Source organism: Alternaria novae-zelandiae, assembly GCF_023758075.1.
Source record: "Alternaria novae-zelandiae strain BMP 2774 chromosome Unknown scaffold_28, whole genome shotgun sequence".
NCBI lineage: Eukaryota > Fungi > Ascomycota > Dothideomycetes > Pleosporales > Pleosporaceae > Alternaria > Alternaria novae-zelandiae.
The window spans coordinates 186,812-207,199 of record NW_026056988.1 but is presented as its reverse complement, the minus strand read 5'-3'; the positions used below and the strand labels follow the sequence as shown (position 1 = coordinate 207,199).

At 52.4% G+C, this 20,388-nt stretch overlaps 5 protein-coding genes across 5 annotated transcripts; all 5 read right to left on the bottom strand.

Annotated features, from left to right (window-relative positions):
• Positions 1 to 716: 716 nt before the first annotated feature.
• J4E88_010050 (uncharacterized protein) lies at positions 717 to 2,494 on the bottom strand (the record flags this gene model as incomplete). Its single annotated transcript, XM_049403647.1, has 4 exons — positions 717 to 1,140; positions 1,195 to 1,573; positions 1,623 to 2,341; positions 2,397 to 2,494. The coding sequence occupies 4 exons, from the start codon at positions 2,492 to 2,494 to the stop codon at positions 717 to 719; spliced, it is 1,620 nt and encodes a 539-aa protein (XP_049250576.1).
• An 885-nt stretch (positions 2,495 to 3,379) lies between these two features.
• J4E88_010049 (uncharacterized protein) lies at positions 3,380 to 5,201 on the bottom strand (the record flags this gene model as incomplete). Its single annotated transcript, XM_049403646.1, has 2 exons — positions 3,380 to 4,518; positions 5,186 to 5,201. 2 exons carry the CDS (start codon positions 5,199 to 5,201, stop codon positions 3,380 to 3,382), a joined length of 1,155 nt encoding a protein of 384 aa, XP_049250575.1.
• Positions 5,202 to 6,101: 900 nt separating this feature from the next.
• J4E88_010048 (uncharacterized protein) lies at positions 6,102 to 7,787 on the bottom strand (the record flags this gene model as incomplete). The annotated part of the gene is made up of 2 exons (XM_049403645.1): positions 6,102 to 7,376; positions 7,518 to 7,787. 2 exons carry the CDS (start codon positions 7,785 to 7,787, stop codon positions 6,102 to 6,104), a joined length of 1,545 nt encoding a protein of 514 aa, XP_049250574.1.
• Positions 7,788 to 9,020: 1,233 nt separating this feature from the next.
• Positions 9,021 to 14,046, bottom strand: J4E88_010047 (uncharacterized protein; the record flags this gene model as incomplete). Its single annotated transcript, XM_049403644.1, has 5 exons — positions 9,021 to 9,223; positions 9,284 to 13,413; positions 13,472 to 13,661; positions 13,714 to 13,846; positions 13,912 to 14,046. 5 exons carry the CDS (start codon positions 14,044 to 14,046, stop codon positions 9,021 to 9,023), a joined length of 4,791 nt encoding a protein of 1,596 aa, XP_049250573.1.
• A 4,598-nt stretch (positions 14,047 to 18,644) lies between these two features.
• Positions 18,645 to 20,161, bottom strand: SER33 (D-3-phosphoglycerate dehydrogenase 2; the record flags this gene model as incomplete). Its single annotated transcript, XM_049403643.1, has 2 exons — positions 18,645 to 18,673; positions 18,742 to 20,161. 2 exons carry the CDS (start codon positions 20,159 to 20,161, stop codon positions 18,645 to 18,647), a joined length of 1,449 nt encoding a protein of 482 aa, XP_049250572.1.
• Positions 20,162 to 20,388: the final 227 nt, after the last annotated feature.

The following is a 20,388-nucleotide window of genomic DNA, read 5'->3' as shown; positions in this document are numbered from 1 at the left end:
CCGTGGACGGGGAGAGATGCAGTGCGCGAGGCAGAGGCGGGCGGCGTGTCTATTTGTACCTTGACCGTCTTTTGGGCAGAGGCGTGGCACGTGTGCCCTGCCTTGCATCTCTCCGACACTGTAGACGGGCGACTCAAGTTTATCTGGCGGCGATACCTCACTTGCTTGTGCGCGCAGTAGTCTACCACGTCGACTGCCTGCACCGTGGCCACGGCCGACCTTGCCCGCCGGTACTGGGAGAGGGGACATGGGGACATGGGGAGCGCATATTTTTCATTGCATTGGTTGACGAGCCTTTTCCTCCGACCTGCCCAAAGCCGGCCGGAAAATGCCCCGATTGAACTATTGCGCACACCGTACTTACACTGAGGTGCTGTATACCGCCACGGCCGCCCTGGAGCGAATACGATCTCTACACACGTCCGATCAGCGTCAGCTTCGATTAGTAGCCACACCTGCCTTCTAGAACAAAGCGGGTCTCTGGAAAATCCTTAGCAAACCCTTAGCAAAATCTCTCTGGCCCCATCGCGCTTGCCTAAACCCAAAAGCGGAAAGCGCTCCTGGGCAACCACGGATGGCAGCATGTTGGGGGTGGATGTCCCCAAGAGTCATGTTCTCTACTGGCGACTAGCGGCCTGTGCAAGCACACTATTTCCGGCAGTTGCAATCGTGAAGCAAGAACTGAACCTTTTGACATGGACATGGCAATGATGCTTCTACAGTCTTCCCTGTATCCTCCCCAACCTCCTCGTAGCCACAACGGCCATACACGCCGAACAAGCCCCAATGAACAGACAAACTGCAATCGCATTCGGGCCATCCGTCTTGTGGTGTTCCTCTGGCGGCGCCTCGCTCAACTCCGGGCTTTTCCCGGGCTCCAGGATGGAAAACACTACCCACGAGATCCCTGTGCCCATGAACTGAGGTAGCGTGGTATACAGATTCATGATGCCAAGGTATTGCCCTGAGCTTGCTCCGCCGCTGGAGGAAGGCGCGCTGCCCTTTTCGAGGTTGGATTGCGCTTCGGGAAGGTCGATAGAGGTGCGCTTTGGGTGGGCGGAGTGCGAGGTGGAGGTATTGAGGCGGTTGATTTCTACGCCGAGGAAGGCGAAAGGAGCCCAGCAGGCGACGGACCATGATCTGTGTTGTGTTAATCCAGGCTTCATGCGTGATGTAATGATGGTGGTGACTTACACGCCACAGCAAGCGATGATGATGGTTGCGTGCCTCAGACTTCTCACAAAAGGTGCCATGACCATACTTCCTGCAAAGATACAATGCGCAGTTGTCCACGCGGTAAGCAGGCTTGGTTTGTATTTCGCCAATCCCGTTAACTGCTTAGGTGGGCGAGAGAAACCAGGACCCTTTTCGTCTTCTTCTGGGCTCTGTACGAAGAAAGGCAGGAGAACAGACATGACGAATGTAATGATGGAAAAGGCGATGAGGGCCATGGAACCAATGCGACCGACCTTGCCTGTGAGGTCACCCGCAGCTTTGACTTCTGCTGGGGCGTCGTATCGTAGGTATACTTCACCAACCCACGTGGTGCTGTAGAAGAGGAAAGGAAACCAGCCTAGCCACTGTCAGTTCTTGATCACAGAATCAATATAATAATGACATACCAATCCAAGCCCAGAACTGGACTGTGCAGATAGCCTGGATACTTCTAGGCAGATTCAAAGCAGTATGCACGATGGTACCGAGAACTTGCTTAAGATCCAGCTCCTTGCCCTCCTCCGCCCCATCATTAATGAGCACCCTCTCCGTAACAGCCCAACTCGTTGTCCCTATCGCCAAGCAGAGCGTCAACGCCGCAACACCCGTCAACTGCTTGAACTGTGTATCCCCCAACATAGGCCCAAACACATTCTTCAGATCAATCGCTCCCGCCCCGTACCCAATCAGACTTCCGACCGCTACCATCCTACTCGCCCAACTACTGCCCATTTGCTGTTTCGCAATTGGCAATGTATCGACGACCAGGCCTCTGCAACTCCCCTGCACGGCATTGATAGCGAAATCAATACCGTATATACTAAACACCGCCACGTATATCGTTGCGCTCTTAGCCGCAGCCTCGTCTTTGATAAAGTATCGAACCACCTCTTTCGTCCAGCCTAGCAGCAACAAGAACATGGCCACCAGGATCGTACCAAAGAACATGAACGGTCTCCGGCGGCCCCAACGAGAGGTAGATCGATCCGCGACGACACCGACGATAGGCTGCATTATAAGGCCTGAGAGCGGACCGGCGACCCACACGAGGGATATCTTCGATTTCGTAAGCCCGAGTTCGAGGAGGTAGGGTGTGCAGTATGTCATTTCGACATTCCACGTGAACCTGCATAGTGCTTAGTACAGGGCGCAGGTAGAACTCGTGGGAAGCGGGGATTTACTGCAAGCCGATGAGGGAGGCTGTGAGCAACGCCATGCGCATGCTCTCAGTCGAGCCCTTGACTGAGGGTGTGCCCTGCCATTGCGCAACAGACGGCATCTTCCCCTAGGACTATCCTCGTCCTTGCACCGTGGCAGCAACGTGGGCGCAGTCGCGTGCGCTGCTCTCGGGGGTCTTCGCGTAGTTAGGGAAACGTGGAAGGGCGCATTGGGTAACCGGATCGTGTGGTAGGATTTCGTATTACGTTCGCGATATGCAGGGACTCGGTCGGGCCAGGTATCGATTAGAAGAACGCGCCCAATGCATCCACGTATGAAATAACAAGAAGGTGGGAAAAGCAATAAGAGAGTTCCAAGGGAGTGAATGGAAGTTGGTATTTGTCTCGTGTCTAGGAGTCTAGTCTGAAGAGGGGAGGGTAAGGCGTGCAAAGGAGGAGAGACGTCGTCAGCTCCATGGCTTGGCCGTGTCGCTTGTCGAGATGATTACGGATGTCGGGATCGTGGAAAGGGCCAAACGGCCGCTGGATGGAGCTAGACTGTTAGACCGAGCGGGCCGTGTGGCGCACCCCCGAACGTCTGGTTCGGCGCAGTTAGGACCGACCGATGGTCGTGGAGCTGTTGCTCGTACTTCGCATGTTGGCATCTTCATGTACGTTTGCTCGCTGTAACGGTGTCATCATTCAGTGTATCTGGCATGTGCGTCAAAATGATGATTACTGGGAGCAGGGTCCTTCTAAGCTAGCTCCTCTCACGGCGCAACAATGTCCAAGGTTTCGGCAACATACTGATTGACTTTTCTATGACATGCATTGCAAGAAATCAAGGAACAAACTCGTAACCCAAAGGAGATCTAGAACAAAAGGAAACAAAGAAAACCACCGCTTCCTGCAACACTCAAACCTAAGATCAAAACACAGATGGAAAGCCCGCCTGCTCACTCTTCCAAGAGTATCTATCTCGCATCTCTTATCCGCTAGTAGTCGTCTCAAATGCGCAGCCTCGACAGTTCCGGCGTTGAGTCGTCTTCCAAAGTTCCTGAGCTGTTTTCCATCCAATTCTGGCCCTCGTCCCTGTCCAGTGGAAGCTGTCTGACGATGACAGGCGACCGACCGTTCTTACGCTCCGCGAGTACTGCCTGCACGATTTCGTACTTCGCCGTAATGTATTCGTCCATGGTCCACTTCAAATCTTCGGACAAGTCACTGACCCTGTTCGCAATCTTCACACCAGCAAGTTGCTGTGGTCGCGGACGCATGTCGAGCTGGTGCTGGAAGTAGCCCCACCCGTGGGTATTTGACTGCTCGATGATGTAGATGTTGTTCGTATTTTCGATCATGGGCTCGAAGTCTTGTAGCAGCCAGACAGAACCAGGCTTGCCATCGTCATCTATGACAACGACCATGACCCAATCTGTCTCTTCCCAATGAATCTCCTGCAGATCTTTCCCTTCGGGTAGCTTGCCATCGTCGGACCAATGCTTTGCGTCGACTGCTTGCACCTTCCCGATCGTAAAGCAAGCAAATCCGGTATGACCGTTGCCTTGTACCATGCTGTGGGTACTGGAGGAACTGAACCGCGATTCTTCTGAAGAATTATCCTGCTGCCTTGCCGAGCGCTCTCGAGCCGGACTCGTGTACGAGATCCTCGTTCCAGCTGGCAGATCGATCGCGATGAATCCTTCGCTGGCGAATTCACGTGGGTCGTCCCAGTTGACTTTTTCTTCATCAGGTCCGAGTATCAACATACACGGACTAACGGCATAACGATAACCATGATGGGTTCCAATCGGGATACAAGGGTAGAAGTATGAGCTCAGGCGTTTGTAAAGCTTTCCGAGAGATCGGTCGTCCACGTAGTCGGTCTTCGCGAGAGTATCGATGTAATCCTTGGCCGTTCCGCCTTCAGGTACTGTCCGGCTCTTTTTGTCCACAGCGTGTACCCAATCCCAGAACTTCTCTTGCTCCACCGCACTTGGTAGTGCAGCTTCGAGGATCTGGCCCTCGTTCTCGAATTTGTCGTCAGGATCTTTTGAGGAAGTGTCGCCATCGCCTTTGGATCGGAGCTTCTCTCTTTTCGCGAACATCCTCTCTCGGATGGACTTGTAGTTCGGCTTATCCATGACGACTAATACAGATTGTTGAGTAAGCGAAGTTGCGGTTGTATCGATAGTTCGTACCAGGTCGGATTTCGAGGTGAAGTCAACGAAGAAATGTGGACGAGTGGTTTCAGGATTTGCGTGCGCACTTAATAAGTACCTAGATATTTGGATGAGTCACCGCGTTTGTGCGGCAATTACAGGCGCCACGCCCGCGTGCTCTCACCTTTCAAGGTTGGGCCAAGCAAGCCCTGGAGACAATCCACTTGGCTCGCGCGTGAGCGCGAAATCCATACCAGCCAGCTAAAGAAAACTGAGCTTTTGCGCATCAATCGCTTAAGTTTGGCTTTTGGAATCTTGTTGAGTACGGGGAATGGCAAAGGGCCCCAAGGTTGCGTTCAGCTACCACGGTTTGTGCTACCTAGGTACCTTAGGCACCGTCCAATCAAAGTGCGTTTGTTGGATACCCCCGCAAGCGCGCAGACAACAGATCATGAAAACATCGGAAAGTTTAACTTCACAGCAATCGTCAAGTGCTCAGCTTGCGTCAGCCCGCCACTTGCGGTGTGCGTATGCGGACCAGATTCTTCCATCCCGACGTCACGTTGATCGCTGTTGTTGGATTCATGAGCATTTTTTTACTTTTCTACGGACATGCTATCAAAACGACGAATGTTACAGTCGTGAGTATCATACCAAATGCATTGAACATGTGTCGTGCGGATGGAGGAGTATTTGCCAAACTCATTACGAACTGCGTTGATTCTACCAACCCTCACAGCGGCACGAACCCATATGAAGCGATCAACAACGTAGCCCTTGAAACTTTATAGATTATGAAGAACGATGGCACCTTTAAATAGATTGGATGTATGCAGAGGGCATGATAAACCCGGTATTCACGATCGTGGTATATGCCAAGAGATGACCGACTGGATGAAATCAAAATAAATACATATATACGACCTACATATCTTGCGGTAGAGTGATGATGTTCAGTCGTTGAAGTCAACACATCCAAGTCGAAGACTTACTCAAGATTGCATATGCACAGGTGGTTGGACCACCATTGGCACTTAAGAGAGAACATCATAATATCACATCATAGTAAGGAAGCACTTTAAAGAATGGTATTTTTTTTTGGGTTTTTTGGTTGTGGCTATGGGAGGCAAACGTAGAATGAGAGAAGGGGATTTGTAATAGGTGGACGAACGCCACATGAGATGGACACTAGACAGGGTGGAGGCGTGAAAGGAAAAGGAGACAAGGGGCAGGGAAAAGGGCAGGGAAAAGGGCAGGGGAAAGGGCAGGGGAAAGGGCAGGGGAAAGGGTAGGGAAAGGACGGTGGAGCCAGGAGGATGCGCAAGTAGGAAATAACGCGAAAAGTAAGACAAAGAAGCGACAAGGAGAACACACGAGTAATAAACATCGTGAGAAGAAAGACGAAGAGACGAGAAAGAGAGCTCGACAGTGATCAAGCGACCACAGGAGGGAAGCAGCACCGTTCTTCGCCGCAGGGTAGGCAATGCCGGTTTTGATGGAGGAGTTGCATGTCGATGCCGGAGTGATGTGGTGTCGCGAAAGTCGTACCAACCGCACTCATCTCTTGGAACTAAAAAAGGTGGGTGCTCTTCTTTTTCTTGAGAGACTTTCCTTTCAGCTCGGCCACTCTGGGAGACTGGGGTCGGTTGGCGTCGTTCTGTGCATCATCGAAGGCGAAGCACTGACAGGCTGCAAGTGCCTCGGCGCACTGATGAAACCATGGGCAATGCCTGCCCCAGTCGTATTTCTTCAAGTGATCGATAGTCGGCTCGTAGTCTGGTGATGGTGTCATGTGTGTGCTCAGTACTGTGTACTGGTAGTTGCATTGGCAACGATAACAGCATTGGACTGGCTGCATGAAACTGTTGATCGCTAGGCCCTGGCAGCGAATCCGAGCCACGTACCTCTGATGGGTTGAGTCGTTCGTCAATTGGCCGATGACGACTTTTCGAGCAGACAGGTTCTGCTCGAATAGTTGATCCTTAGTTAGGTCTGTCGTGTCGCCAAGCAGTCGTTGTTCATGTTCTTTCTGCGCGTCATTGGCCGCCTTCACCTTCGCAACGAAGTCGCTACCAAGACCTTGCTCTCTGACAGCCTTGTAAAACTTGTCAGCCCAAGGAAACCAGACCGTTGTTCCTCCTGTAAGCGGCGTGGTGCCTCCAACAATCCACTTTGTGATTGGCTGCGCGGGATTTGGCCGGATGTACTCGTGCGTGCAAATGAAGAACATCGCAGGCTCGGCAGCATGGGGATGGTTGTACTTGCGCGCGAAGTCGGTAGTCCAGTGACGTGTCTCGGTAGGTGCGCCACCGTCAGGTTCTTGCTTCATGAAACGCCCCAAGTGGATGTTGAGAGCGCGCTGAACGTCGTTTGCGGTCTGCCAGTTGGCCATTGTTGTCCGGCTGTTTGGAGACGGAGGACCACCGAACTCATGATTGAGAGCGAGTTCGATCAACAACTCCTGATTCGAACGAGTCGGCATGCCTCTCCTCTTGGATAAAACATCCATTCGGTCCAAACGCCAACCCGACTTCTTCTCCGGCTGTTTGAGCAGTCTGTGATGACGATCGATTTCAAAGTAGGCGGCATCACACGTCCTGAGGGCTGATCTTATCGCGTCCCCCCAAGTGAACGCTTCGTCACCTCCATCATCCTCGAAGTAATCGAAGTATGCGCCCTGGTTGGCCATGAGCTTCTCCTGTCGATCTTTACGGAAGTCCTCGTCCTTTGAGAACTTGTCGGTTGGCTTCTTCTCTTTCTTCTCATCGGGTGGTAGGGGGCTCTCAACTGGGGATTCAACGTCTCGGGCTTGTTGCGGCATTTGCCAACATGCCTTTCTAAACTTCTGCAATAAAGTTAGCCTTTAGCCGCACCAAATCGTTGAGTAACAGTCATAGAGAGGTGTTTAGTAACATAACTTATCCAAGAGATCAGGATCAACTTTGATAATGTGTTTTCGAATCTCTTCCAGAGGTTCGTAGCAAACCAGATGGAGCTGCACCAGATTAGACATCAGAAACTGCTTTGCTACTAATGTCTCCTTGTCAGGCCAGTACTCTGGCTTCATCTGCGATGTAGTCCATCTAAGTTGGTCTGCGATGGCGGCAGCGGCTTGGATAGTCTTCTTGTGCCCATCCTCCAGCCTGTGTCCGCGGACGTTGCGATCGAACTTGTGTGCAAATCCCCACCCAGTCATATCGGCGTAGTCCTGAGGACGTCGGTTTGGAGATTCGATTGGTAAATTTGGATCGGTCATGGCTTAAGCTGTCAAGGAAGGCAGAAGTTTCGAATGTACTGGAAGGACTGATACCTGGAATCGTAGTGATGAGAGAAGCTATCTGTTCGTTCCTATACCTATAAGTACTTGAGATCGTGCTTGCTCCCAAAGGTCATGTAGCCATCTGTATGTCATTGGCAATAGTCACTAAGTACGCAGACGGATCGTTTGGTGGATACGGTAGCTTTCTAGCAAACTACCAAAGAAAACCTGAATTCGCGATGGGGAAGAGGTTTGAACAATCGTTGCACTGCTCGATGATTCTCGAATACCCCTTACCTTCCAGCAAAGACACAAGACAACAGCGCGGAGGTCTTCACCAAGATCCTGCTTATCAAGCCGTCTCCGAATCTGTCTACGTATCCCTCAAACGTACCCACGTTCCTCCGTATCTTGCAAATCTTCTCGCATTGTAAGAGGCTACACGAAGGACATTATCATACGGAGGTTTCGGCAGCGAATTGTAGAAGTAACCGTCCAGCAGCTCCTACTGCTGCATACTGTGAAACAAGGGCGTTTAGGAAATACACCTGCATTGCGATCATGTACTGTGTCACTCAACCGCATTGTGCCTGCATTTCGGCACCACGCCAACCTAGGAAAAAACTGAACACCCTGGAGTCTACGTTGCTGTTGGATCACCTACTTGGTAGATTTTTGTCTTGATGTAGTCCTCAGGCCTGTTCAGGTTTTTCCTTGTATGAGGTGGCACCAGCAACGTTGAACAAAGCAATCCGTCAGCAGCTCAACCACCGTGTGCCTGGAAGTGTTGAAGTCGGTCCTCTCAATCACCTCGACACATCAACAACCGCACACACAAGCTACACATAACACACGCATCCAATAAAGTTAAAAAAGATATATCATTCGCGCAAAAGAACCCCAGCATTAAATACCCAACATCATCATGCGTCATACGCGCCTACTGAATCCTCCCCACGAAAAGTAAGTAAGTAAGTAATTCCGAAGCAACAACACCCCTCCCCCTTTCCATCCCTCCCAGAAGTTCCAGCAACTAGACCAGAAGACAGAAAGAAGAAGGACACAGCTTTGCTCCTCACAACTTTACAAACATTGGGAGTTCCCCATCATCATCATCATCTGCGGCGCTTACTTCCTCCTCGCGTTGTCGTCTTTCTCGTGCGCGCGCGTGTCGTTTCATGTGTCTAATACCAAATTTTCGCTCGCTGTGCTGACAAAAGATGCTAAAGTTCATGCTTCAATTCCTTCTTCAATCGTGCCGTGGCCGTTCATGCCGTTGCCGTTCATGCCCATGCCGCCGGTGAGAGCCTGCATGGCGTCGCCGTTGCTCTGGCCGTTGGGCATGTCGTCGTCGAACTCGAGCTTCTCTTGCTGCGCAATGGCTTGTTGCGAGACGATCTCTGCGAGGCGCTTGAGGCGGGGGGTTTGCAGCCCTGTCGATTGTATTAGACGTGTGCCGATGGTGCGGTAGATGGTTGAAAGAAAATACTTACAGGAAGGCGTGTATGTCTCGAGTGCTGTTATCACTCTTGGCTCCGCGATCTCGTACGGGCCACTGTCCTCCATGTCGACTGCGGTGAGGAGAAGGACGTCGCTCTTCTCCGTCACACGCGACGCGACGGCCTTCATGATCTCGCCGTTGATGGGCTGCTCGTAGTCGGCTACCAGGTACTGGTTCAGCAGCTTTTGGATCTGGTTCGGACTCAGCATCCAGCAGATGTCCTGAATAATCTCAATGTCGTTCAAAGTAGCCTTCTTCAGCTGGAGCAACTTGGTTGCTTGCATCAGATGCTCGAGTTGCAGTGTGCCCTCTGGCATGTCATGCGACTTGCACCACTCTTCGATACGGGTGATGTTGTAGTTGATCTGCAGACCTCGCTTCCATGAAAGGAAATTGCGGCGCATGAGCAAGTCGTTGAAGGCAGTGACACCCACCAACCTCAGCAACTCAGTGACGCACTGTGTGATGATGGAGTCTTCCAGGTAGTAAGCCTTCATGGCCTTGTAGACGCTGTTGAGTAATGTGAGCAAGTTGTCCATGCTGTAGGCAGGAGTGTTGCTGCCCTGGAGCAGCTTTCCGAGGAAGCGGTTGCTCTCGTTGGTGACGAAGCCCGGTAGTGATTGCGATTCGATGATAGCAGGGATGATCATCTTGTGCAGCTTCTTCTTGAGCACCTTCATCCAGGTGTGGTAGATGTTGAACTCGAGACTCTCAAGATCATGCTTCACAATCTCCAGCAGTCTGTCGTACTCGTAGTTGTCGGTCTTCTGTTGCTCGTACCAGTCTTCAGCCAGGAAGACGAACGAGAGCATCTCGTGGACGTTCGACAACCAGAAGGCACCTGGGTTGATCGCGTCTTCGGCATCGTGCTGCATGACCTCTTGTTGGATCGACTGCATAACGTTTGCGAGGAAGCGCTCTGATTCCTTGACGAAACCGTTGTTCCACATCTCGGAGGTGACAAGGTTGATGAGGTAAGCTGGGAAGAGAACCTCCTTATCGGTAGGTGGGGGTGTTGTGGTGGGCGATGGGATCTTCAGGTTCTTGATCAGGCCAAGAGTGACCTCATCGTTTAGCATGTCCTCCTCAGCAAGGATGTTCTCAAGCTCAAGCTCGACGTTATCGAGTTGAGCAAACGTTGAGCCGGAGAGGTTTTGCCTGTGAATGGTGGAACCAGGAGCCATGGAGACAGGTCGCGGGTTGTATTGTTCGCTGAATCGGTTGATGTCGCGGGTGTCTGGTCCAGCACTGCGCCTCTTTGGCTTCTTCGACGAGACAAGCTTGATCAAGCTGCTGGGGGCTATGGCCGTGGAGTGACCGTTTGTCAGCTCACCAGGCATTGGGCCGGATCGCTTCATCAGTTCAACCTGCTCTTGCAGCTCGGCGAGTTGCTGGCGGAGCGACATCTTTTCGGTCTCAGTGACATTGCTCCTCCTCTTGGATTGCTCGAGGTCGTCTGTGGTCCTCTTAAGCGACGCACGGAGTTCCTTCTCCTCTTCTTGAAGATGGCGCATCTTTGCGGTGCTCTCTTCGTAGCTTGTCTGCAGCTTCTTGTACTCGTCTTCCATCTGGCTGAGCTTGGCAGCGGTGATACCAGCCTGGTTGGCTTCGGCTTGTAGCTCCTTCTGGCGGTTCTCGAGTGTACGGCTGCGCTCCTTGTACGATTTGATCTGGCTCTCGTAGTTCTCCACTTGAGACTTGAGCGACTTGTTCTGCTCCCTCATCGTACCCAGATTCTGGGTAAGCTCGACAACCTTGTTTTCGAGCTTGTAAGAGATGTTCTTGAGATCGCGAGATTCGGCGCGGAGGACCTTGTATTCCCTGCGGGCCTTCCTTCCCCTCCAGAGCTTCTGGACAGTGATGATGTCGTTGATCTCCTTCTTGTAGGCGCGGATGTATCTTTGTTTGCGCCAGTTGCGTTGGATCATGCGAGCAGCATCTCCAAGCCTCTTGTCCAGGATGTTCTTACGGAGCAAGAATCCCTTTGCGGCTGCCTCAAACTTGATAAGCGAGTTTCGGACAACAAGGAAGCGCTTGCGGTCTTTGCTACCACGCCAGACTCTCTGAATTGTGGTTGCAGCCTTGACCTGCCTGGCCTCCTCGGCTCGTTCCCTGGTCATGTAGCCCCTAGCCAATGATTGCACGTGGATGACAGCCTCGCGCATCTCGAGGTAGATACGGCGGTAGTATTTGGCTCGGAGGTTCTTCTGAATCATGACGGCGGCATCGTTGAGTCTGGCTGTACGCAAGTTCTCGAGGAACGCAAGCATACCAGCGCGGAAGAAGATCTTTGTCAAACCCATCTGGTACTTATCGGTGCCATCGTTCTTGCCGGCACCTAGCGCCTTCTTCAAGATTGCCGTGGCCATGTTTCGGATTTCGGGCGTCCAGTCAGCGGATCTGACCAACATGTAGTAACGCAGGGCGAATTCCTCATAAGTCCATCGTGTGGGGTAACCGGCGCAACTGATCCTGACAGTTTCGAGAACACCACAAGCGCGCAATTGGCTGAGAACCATGGGTCCATCGAATTGCCAAGCAGCCTTGGCCTCATTGGGCTTGATACATCGGATATAGTGGACGTCGGTTGAGTTGATGGTCTGCATGAGTTCGATGAGAGACGATTTGAAGATACCACCGAGTGTTGGCTTGCGGTTGGTCGCCATCCTTCGGCCAGCCGACATGGCAGTACCCGGCTTGGACGAAGCGCTAGTAGCATTCTCCTTCTCTCGGATCGACGCAGCAACGTCCAAGACTTGGGTCAAGAACTTATTGCTTGCAGCCTTGAGGACCTCCATGTGTTCGTCCGGCACAGTATCTCTGTTCTTCTCGATGAAGCCATCAGATTCATACGTGACATCGATGGCGTAATGGCAGACGGTGAAGGACGACTTGCCGAACCGGGGCTTCTTGTAGAACTTGTGCTTGTCTCCGGAGTAGTTGTGGTGTAGCTTAGTAACGAATTGCTCATCCGAACCCATGGGCAAGCGCGACTCTTCGTCTAGTAAAGACAAGATACCTAGCTTGCCTTCAATAAGATCGATACAAGGCTGGTTGTCGGCGAAGTCGATGAAAGTCCAGTCGATTTGTTCGCGCATGTACTCCTCCTGCTCCAGCTTGAAGACGTGTGCGTTGAACTCTTGTTGCAATTTTTCATTAGCGTAGTTGATACAGAACTGCTCGAAAGAGTTCTTTGCGAAGTGCTCGAAACCGTAGATATCGAGGACACCAATGAAGGTGTGGGCTTGCGCAATAACCTCTTCGGTGGCCAGACTCTCGTTTGTGCGCTCGACCAGCCAGTCGAACAAGCTCGAATAGATGAACTTGGCAACGGAGTCTCGGACCACGATAGCCTGCTGCTGCGTCAAGTTGGAGACAATCTTCTCTCCTCTGGTAATGAGTTGCTTCTTTACAATCCACTTGGCGAAAGTGTTGGCGTCAATTCCTAGCAGCGAACAAGCCTTGACGAGAGAGGGCTCAGCTGGGTCAAGGTTTGAGTCTGTCCGAGTTGCTGTGATCTTAATGTCTCCCATGTGCAAGAGCGCCGCGAGCAGACGCCAGATGCCAGCTTGGGTTTCTGGCGGCACACCAATCTTGGTCAAGGACTGTCTTGTGGCCTTGAACTCAGCCACGTCGTCCATACCCTCAATCACAGGCGCACTGCCCTGGTTGAGGTAGCTGAACTCCTCGACCGACTTCAGGGAGAGCTCTTCGCGCTCCTCATCCGACGCACCGGCTACCAGCTGGTAGAAGACGTGGTAATTCCGCTCCTTAAGCGGCTGAAACACCAGTCTCGACCGTTCCAGCAGATATGTCCTGATCTTCGCACCAATAATATCCGTCTGCTTGTTGAACATGATCTCGATGTATTTACCGAAACGCGAGGAGTTGTCGTTACGGGTGGTTTTGGCGTTACCGAAGGCTTCCATGATGGGGTTGGTAGCCAGAATCTGCTCTTCGGTCTCGCTCATCGAGTCGGACTTGCCTCTCCGCTTGCCTGGGTTGTCCGGGGACTCTCGTGTGGCAAAGTATCGCATGATGTATTTGGCGCTGACAGTCTTTCCGGCTCCGGACTCTCCAGAGACGACAATGGTCTGGTTCTTCTGGTCTCGCAACATGTCGCTGGAGAAGATTAGTCACTGCCATGACGGGTGGTTGGGAGATGGGCGCGGGAACTCACGCAAAGGCTTCTTCAGCAATGGCAAACAAATGCGGAGCGCCATAGGATCTCTGCTTGCCAGCGTAGACCTGTACCATGCCGGGTACGTATAGGGAGTCGACTCGCGCAAAGGGATTTGTCGCGATCAGGACGATACCCGAATATGTGTAGATCTCCTTCTGCAGGTAACGCAGCTTGATGGCCTGGAGCACTGCACGACCGTCAGTATGCCATGTCTTCTGTGTGGGGTCGGTCGACTGTACCAGCCGGCTCGTTCAAATGTGACAGGTTCGTAAGGTCATCGCTGGCCTCGAGCATGGCCGGGTTCATCAGCGGAGGGAGGTTGGGGTCATTGCCGGTCTGGATGGCCAGTATCGTCGTCTCGACGGATTTGGTCTGCGCAGTGAAGCATCGTCAGTGGCCGTGTCCTGCATCAATATCATGCCCGTGGGTGTGCGTACCTCGCCATTCTCCAGCGTGAACACCAGCTTCACCTTGTCTCCCGCGATCTGCTTGTCCGTCACCTCGGAGGCGACCCAGCCCTCGGTGGTATCGGGCTGCCATGCCCGGGTGCCGAGGTCGTAGATGTGAGCCATGGTGGGTGGTTGTGTATGGGTTGTCCCCCTCCAAATGGCGGTGCGGGTTCAGGGTCCAGAGGCGGCTCCCTGGTGGTGGGATATGCTCAGCTCGCTAAGTCGGTGCGGTCGCTGGCTGCGTGTGGGCGGGCGTGGACGTCGTCAGCGTGGGATGTCGCTGCAGTCACAGGGCTCGATGCATCCCTGGAGGAGAGAAGGGCAATCGTGTGGGCGAAGTTATGCGAACTGCTGCCCGCCGTGTTGTCGACTTTCTCTGGTCACGCTAATCGCCTCTCACCGCCAACATCCCGCCAACCCGCACAGACCACCTCCAGGGGGCCGAGCCAACCACCACCGCTCTGCCACCTGGAACCGCGCAGACAGGCGTCTCACCATATGCACCTCCTCACTTCTGCATCCCAAGTAGCCTCACCAGCTTGCATCTGATCTGCAGCCTCACTCGGCGCACCTGGAGCAGCCTGTGACGCTGTCCGGCCTTCCAACGTGCTGCGTACCACACCCACATGCAGGCCAGCATTCTTACTCGCACTGTCCCATTCCCCACCTGTCATCTAAAGCGACAGTCCTTCCCCAGAGTTTATGCAGGTAAACTCCCTGGACGTTTCGCCTCTCGGATCTCTTTCTTCGCGCATCCGTTCTTACTGAACCCGGCCAACTGAAACATGCCGCCTCAGCATGATACGTGGGCGTCACGACTTTATTGTACTTCAAAGACCAGGAATTCGGGGCTTCAGTAATCATCGAATCGACTAACTGTAAAGGGGGCTGCATGGCCAGGGCTCGGTCATACCCACCATAGCGTGAGTGACTCCTTGGATATCTCCACACCTGGCTGTCGTCGTTCTCCACGAGCTCGCTACTCGCTACCAGTCAAAGTAAGTGTCTTTGTGTAACCATCAGGCCGGTAGATTTCGACCAAGTGCTTAGATGAATATCGCCAAACATGTCCAACAATACTCTGGTCTTCACAATGTACACGCACTTGAAGTGTTCATAACGTACTTGCCACGGAATATCACATGGTATACCAAGACCAAATCGTCACATGAGCGATCACGTGCGATAACGCTTATCGCCTACAGCCACCTGCAGGTGTGCTGGCAGTCGTGGCTGCGTATGATCAAAGACGGTTTCCCTTCGTTGTACCAGCACGACACCGCACCCCCGAGGTACTCATTACACACTGACCGCAACCTCGCGAACGTGGAGATATTCTGTGCTCTCAGGCTACGTTTTCTTGGATACGTACGACCCAGAAAAAACGACCTTCTCTGTCACCTAACTATTCATTCCATCTACTACGGGCAACATAACCAACATGGTTGATGATCCGGAGCAATTTCATCCGAAACAGAGCCACACATGCGACCGTTGCTTGCCCGTGTGGCCGAAGGTACCTTACCAAGAAGATGAGACAGATATCTTCAGGATTGGAGAAACTGCGGAAGAGCTATTGAACTCGGCTTGTGAGGTATGCCAGGTACTCGGAACAGCGTTGGAGGTACACCAAAAGGTGGAGCCGAATATGAAGAGCCCCTTATTGCGCTGGAAACGTAGATCACGCTTTTCAGGCGAGGTCATCTTCCATGACTCCGATTGCGCTTGGCAGGAGAGTTGGCGTGAGATTGGAACCCTCAAGGTATGGTATCCTGAGCTTATCAGCGATCGTAAATGGAAGGGCACGCAAACGAAGGATCAACGCGTCGATCTTAATGCAATCAAGTTCTGGCTCGATGACTGTAGCAAAGCGCATGATCGATGCAGGCTCAGTATACAAGAGGGACCTTTTAATCTGAAAGTCATTGACTGTCTCGAAAGAGTCATCATTGCGGCGCCAACGAAATGCCGATATGTGGCCTTATCGTATGTATGGGGTGGCGTGGCCATCAACACAGACGCAAGCTCCGCATTACCTTCTGAGCTACCTCGTACTATTGAGGACAGCATTCAAGCTATCATGCTTCTTGGTTATCGGTATCTCTGGGTGGAGTAAGTTCTCCGCACTAATTCTTGATTTCAACAGAGCTAACGTATCACGCGCAGCGCCTTTGTGAGTACCCAAACAATCCTTCGACGTTGCTAACCACATACTAGTGCATACAGCAAAATAATGACGAGGAAAAGCATCGTCAAATCCAACAAATGGATTCTATATACATTTCAGCAGAGCTCACTTTGATAGCAGCAGCAGGCGATGATTGCTCCTTCGGCCTACCGGGTGTGAGCCAGAAACGGAGACTGGGGTATCGAGACGCTACTGCTCGTGATATACACGTGACATATGTCCCACCCACGGTTCACAGGGCTATCACCAGGTCTCGGTGGTTCACACGGGGGTGGACTTTTCAGGAAGGCTACCTTCCGCGTAGACGACTGTACTTCACGGACAGTGCAGTATTGTTTGTATGCGACTGCCTGCAGAAATATGAAGGCTTGCAGCAACGACATACAAGTTCGGATGTACGTCTACTCGAAGGCACATTGGCGCCGGAGGCCTTGGGGGGCAGAAACGATCCATCCACTGGGCTCTTTGATCTCCTACGACTACTCGAGCAATACACGACTCGCAATCTCAGCTACGACTATGACGGCTTGAACGCAATATTGGGTGTTCTGAACTATCATCATGCCGCGAACGAATCGATTGATACCTTATGGGGCATACCCTATAACTTTCCCTCGGATAGACAGAGTTTCATGTGCATCAATTGGACGCACCGCAGACCCGGTACTAGACGACGACAGTTCCCTAGTTGGTCACCACTTGGCTGGGTCGGCTCTGCTGAATTCACGGATATGCGGCATCAATTTGATCTTTCGGAGGAAGATGTTAATAACATTTCTAATCACAGTCGGGATGAGTTTGGCAACAGAATCCTTACGCAGGCCTCCCAGTACTTACGAGTCAACGTCAAAGTTCTTCGGCTATCCGTGGTCAACATCATACGTTCCGCTCAAGATCAAAGGTATTATAGGGGACGTTTTGAGACGGAAATGTCGTATCTAGTGCTTGCTATCCGCAGTACTATAGGAATTAGCGGGGACATCAAGATTCTATTGCACGTGCAATGGGATATAAAACCCTCCATCGACTACGACAGCACTCGGGTCATATGCGCGGTTACTCACCACACGGGTCCTAAGGAATTGTCAATGATAGTGCTCCAAAACCACGGAACTCACTATGAACGCATAGGGCTAGCGTACGCCAACTCATGTTCCGGTACTACACGGATTATAGAAGCAGCAGGGTTAGATGAATTGATCCCCGCCACCAAGGGTATACAGACTCTGACTGCTAGCGACAGTCCGGGTTCCTACTGGCAGGACTTGACAGGTACTGGTGAAGAAGAGTTAGCCTGGATACGTAACGTACAATCGGTGACCATTACCCTGGGCTGAAACCGAGTTGGAAAAAATGTCTAGGTACCACAGAGGCAACAATCTTACCTCGAATCGGCTCGTAGTTTCTGTAATCCGTCAAAACGAACTCGAACACTCTAAGATAGTATTCTGCATCCCATCAGGTACTAGTATTGCTCGACTGGAACCATTCTGCATACCGATGTCCCTGTCAGATAAGAGGGCTGCTTTCTGCAGAGTTTGCAACTACGACGATAGTATATCCTACTTCCCTACGACACTACCAGCCATGTCCGACCACGAGATATTCTCCTCATGGAGATAATTTACGCGTGGACGAGGAAGAGTCACCTAAAACATCTACACGGCGGACAGACACATCACCGCCATTCTTGATATCGGCTTCACCGACGCTAGCGTCCTACAGGCTTTTTACATCAAGCCAACAACATCAATCCAACTGTACATACCAGTGGGTCGCCCCAAAAGGTGGCGGTACCGACCAAGTCCCCACTTCATCAACGTGGTTGTCAAAGAAGATGAGATAGAATGGTTCGACGTCCGTGGGTTCAGTTCAGACTGTATCCCAAACCACCGGATCACAAGGAAAGGAATTACATATGCCAATTTGGAGAGAGGAGTCCAAACAGAAGACCATGAACTGGTAGAGAATGCTGCATCGAGATCACATGAAGAGACTGAGGGGTTAAGCACGGCTGTTCAGGATGGCAAAGAACATCCCGAAGTCCTCTGGGCAACCATACAGCAAGCGAAGAGCAGGAGAAGGGGATGAGAATGATCAATCCATGCGACAGACTTCGAGGCAAAGGCGGAAAGAAGAGGGTCATGAGGTTATGTTGAAGTAGCTTTAGGCATGGCCTAGTACCGCAGGCAAGGGTGTGTGTGTGCGCTACAACCTATAGGGCTAACAAGACATTCATAACACAAACATTTATAAGATGCTTCGCTTGTCAATTCATCTCTTGTCCCATTCATTTCGGTAGTAACAATAACCCAGTGTTGAACTCTACTTTTCCAGCCAATGTATGCACACCCCCAAATCAGACGCCGTGCGAAAGCCTTCTACCCATACTTTTAAGGTCCCTTATATGCGGCAGCGAACCCAACATATCATCCCTCGTATCATTCTTGTGTTGTTCAACGAGGTCAGTCTCCTCCGTCTGCTTCTGCGGCTCTACCTGCTCTTCTCCGCGACCGTGAAAGGGACTGTCCGCCTAGTACAGGACCCTGGTACGGATACACGCTGCGTTATGTTAGCTCTCCACTCCACCAACAAGCAGGGAAATGTAGGGAGTGTAGGGATAAACTTACAAGAAAGCTCCTCCAAACTCGTGAACAAATCCCTAATCTCCCCCTCCTTAACCTCACTGATATCCGCCATGAGATACGCAACCTCGCCTCTCGAATCCGACATCTGCTTCTCGATATTGTGGTGAAGCAAGATACCGTTGACCTGTCTCAGCACACCAGGCACGTTCTTATGGATGTAAATAACACGCATGCAATCGGGCTGATCGAGCGTCAAGCTACGCAGATTGACTTCAGGCAGGTTGACGGCACCGAGCGTGGTGCCCTCGTTGACGTAGCGGACGAGTGCTGTGCTGACTTCGACGCCGATGGCGGATTGCGCTTCTTCTGTGCTGCCGCCGATGTGAGGGGTCAGGATGATGTTCTTTAGACCGACGAGGTCCTTGGTCCACGCGTTCAGGTCGGAGCTGAAGTAGTCGCCGTTGCCGGCGGGTTCGTTGGGGAAGACGTCGATGGCGGCGCCGGCGAGTTTGCCAGAGCGGCTGGCTTCGATCATGGCGGGGATGTCGACGACGGTGCCGCGCGCGTTGTTGATGAGGTAGCTGCCGTCTTTCATCTTTGCGAATTGCTCGGCGCCGATCAGGTTCTTGGTCTCAGAGGTCGCGGGGACGTGGAGGGAGACGAAGTCGGCTTGGGCGAGGAGGTCGTCCAGAGACGCGACTTGTCGTGCGGTTCCCAGACCCATGGTGGTCAGGACGTCGTAGTAGATGACGCTCATGCCCATGGACTCGGCCAGCACGCTCAGCTGGCTACCAATGTGTCCGTATCCGACTATGCCCAGCGTCTTGCCGCGGATCTCCCAGCAGCCCTTGCTGACCTTGTTCCATGTGCCATTGTGTAGTTCCATAGAGCGGTCGGCGAGCTGGCGGGCGAGGGCGATGATCTCTGAGATGACGAGTTCGGCGACGGAGCGGGAATTGCTGAAGGGCGAGTTGAAGACGGCGATACCCTGGCTGGCAGCAGTCTGGAGGTCGACCTGGTTCGTTCCGATACAGAAGCAGCCGATGACGATTAGGTTCTTTGCCTCCTCCAGCACCTTCTTGGTGAGCTTCGTCTTTGAGCGAATGCCAATGACGTGCACATCGCGGATCTTCTCAATCAGCTGGTCTTCTGCCAGACTGGCCTTGATTGCCTCGACCTGGTAGCCCTGGCCGCGGAGAATATCGACACCGGCCTCGTTGACATTTTCGAGGAGCAGGACCTTGATGTCCTTGGTATCGAACGGTTTCAGTTGCTTGGCGAGTTGTTGCGCGTGCGCGCTGTTGTTGGCCTGGTTGCTGAAGCTGCCAGTCGGCGGTTGGCGGAATGTGGAGGGCGGGCTGTGGAAGGAGAGGTTTGGGCTGGTGCTGAGGTTGAGGCTGTTGGACACTTGGCGTGCGAGTTGGCTGATGCCGCTGCCGGCAATGTCCTGTGCGGGAGTCATGGTGGGTGCGCGGAGGTTGTTGCGGAGGTGGCTCGGAGGAGGGATGCGACAACTCAATCTGGCTGTCTGATCCGGACGATGCTGGAGGAATCTAGACTATTAATACGCAGTGACTCTTGACTACAGCTACCAAACTGCAAAATGCTCAACGAATCACAGGGTAATCGCAAGGCAGGTTTTAGGATGTTGCGGCAAAGTATGACTGGCGGCTGCAACAGACAGCAACA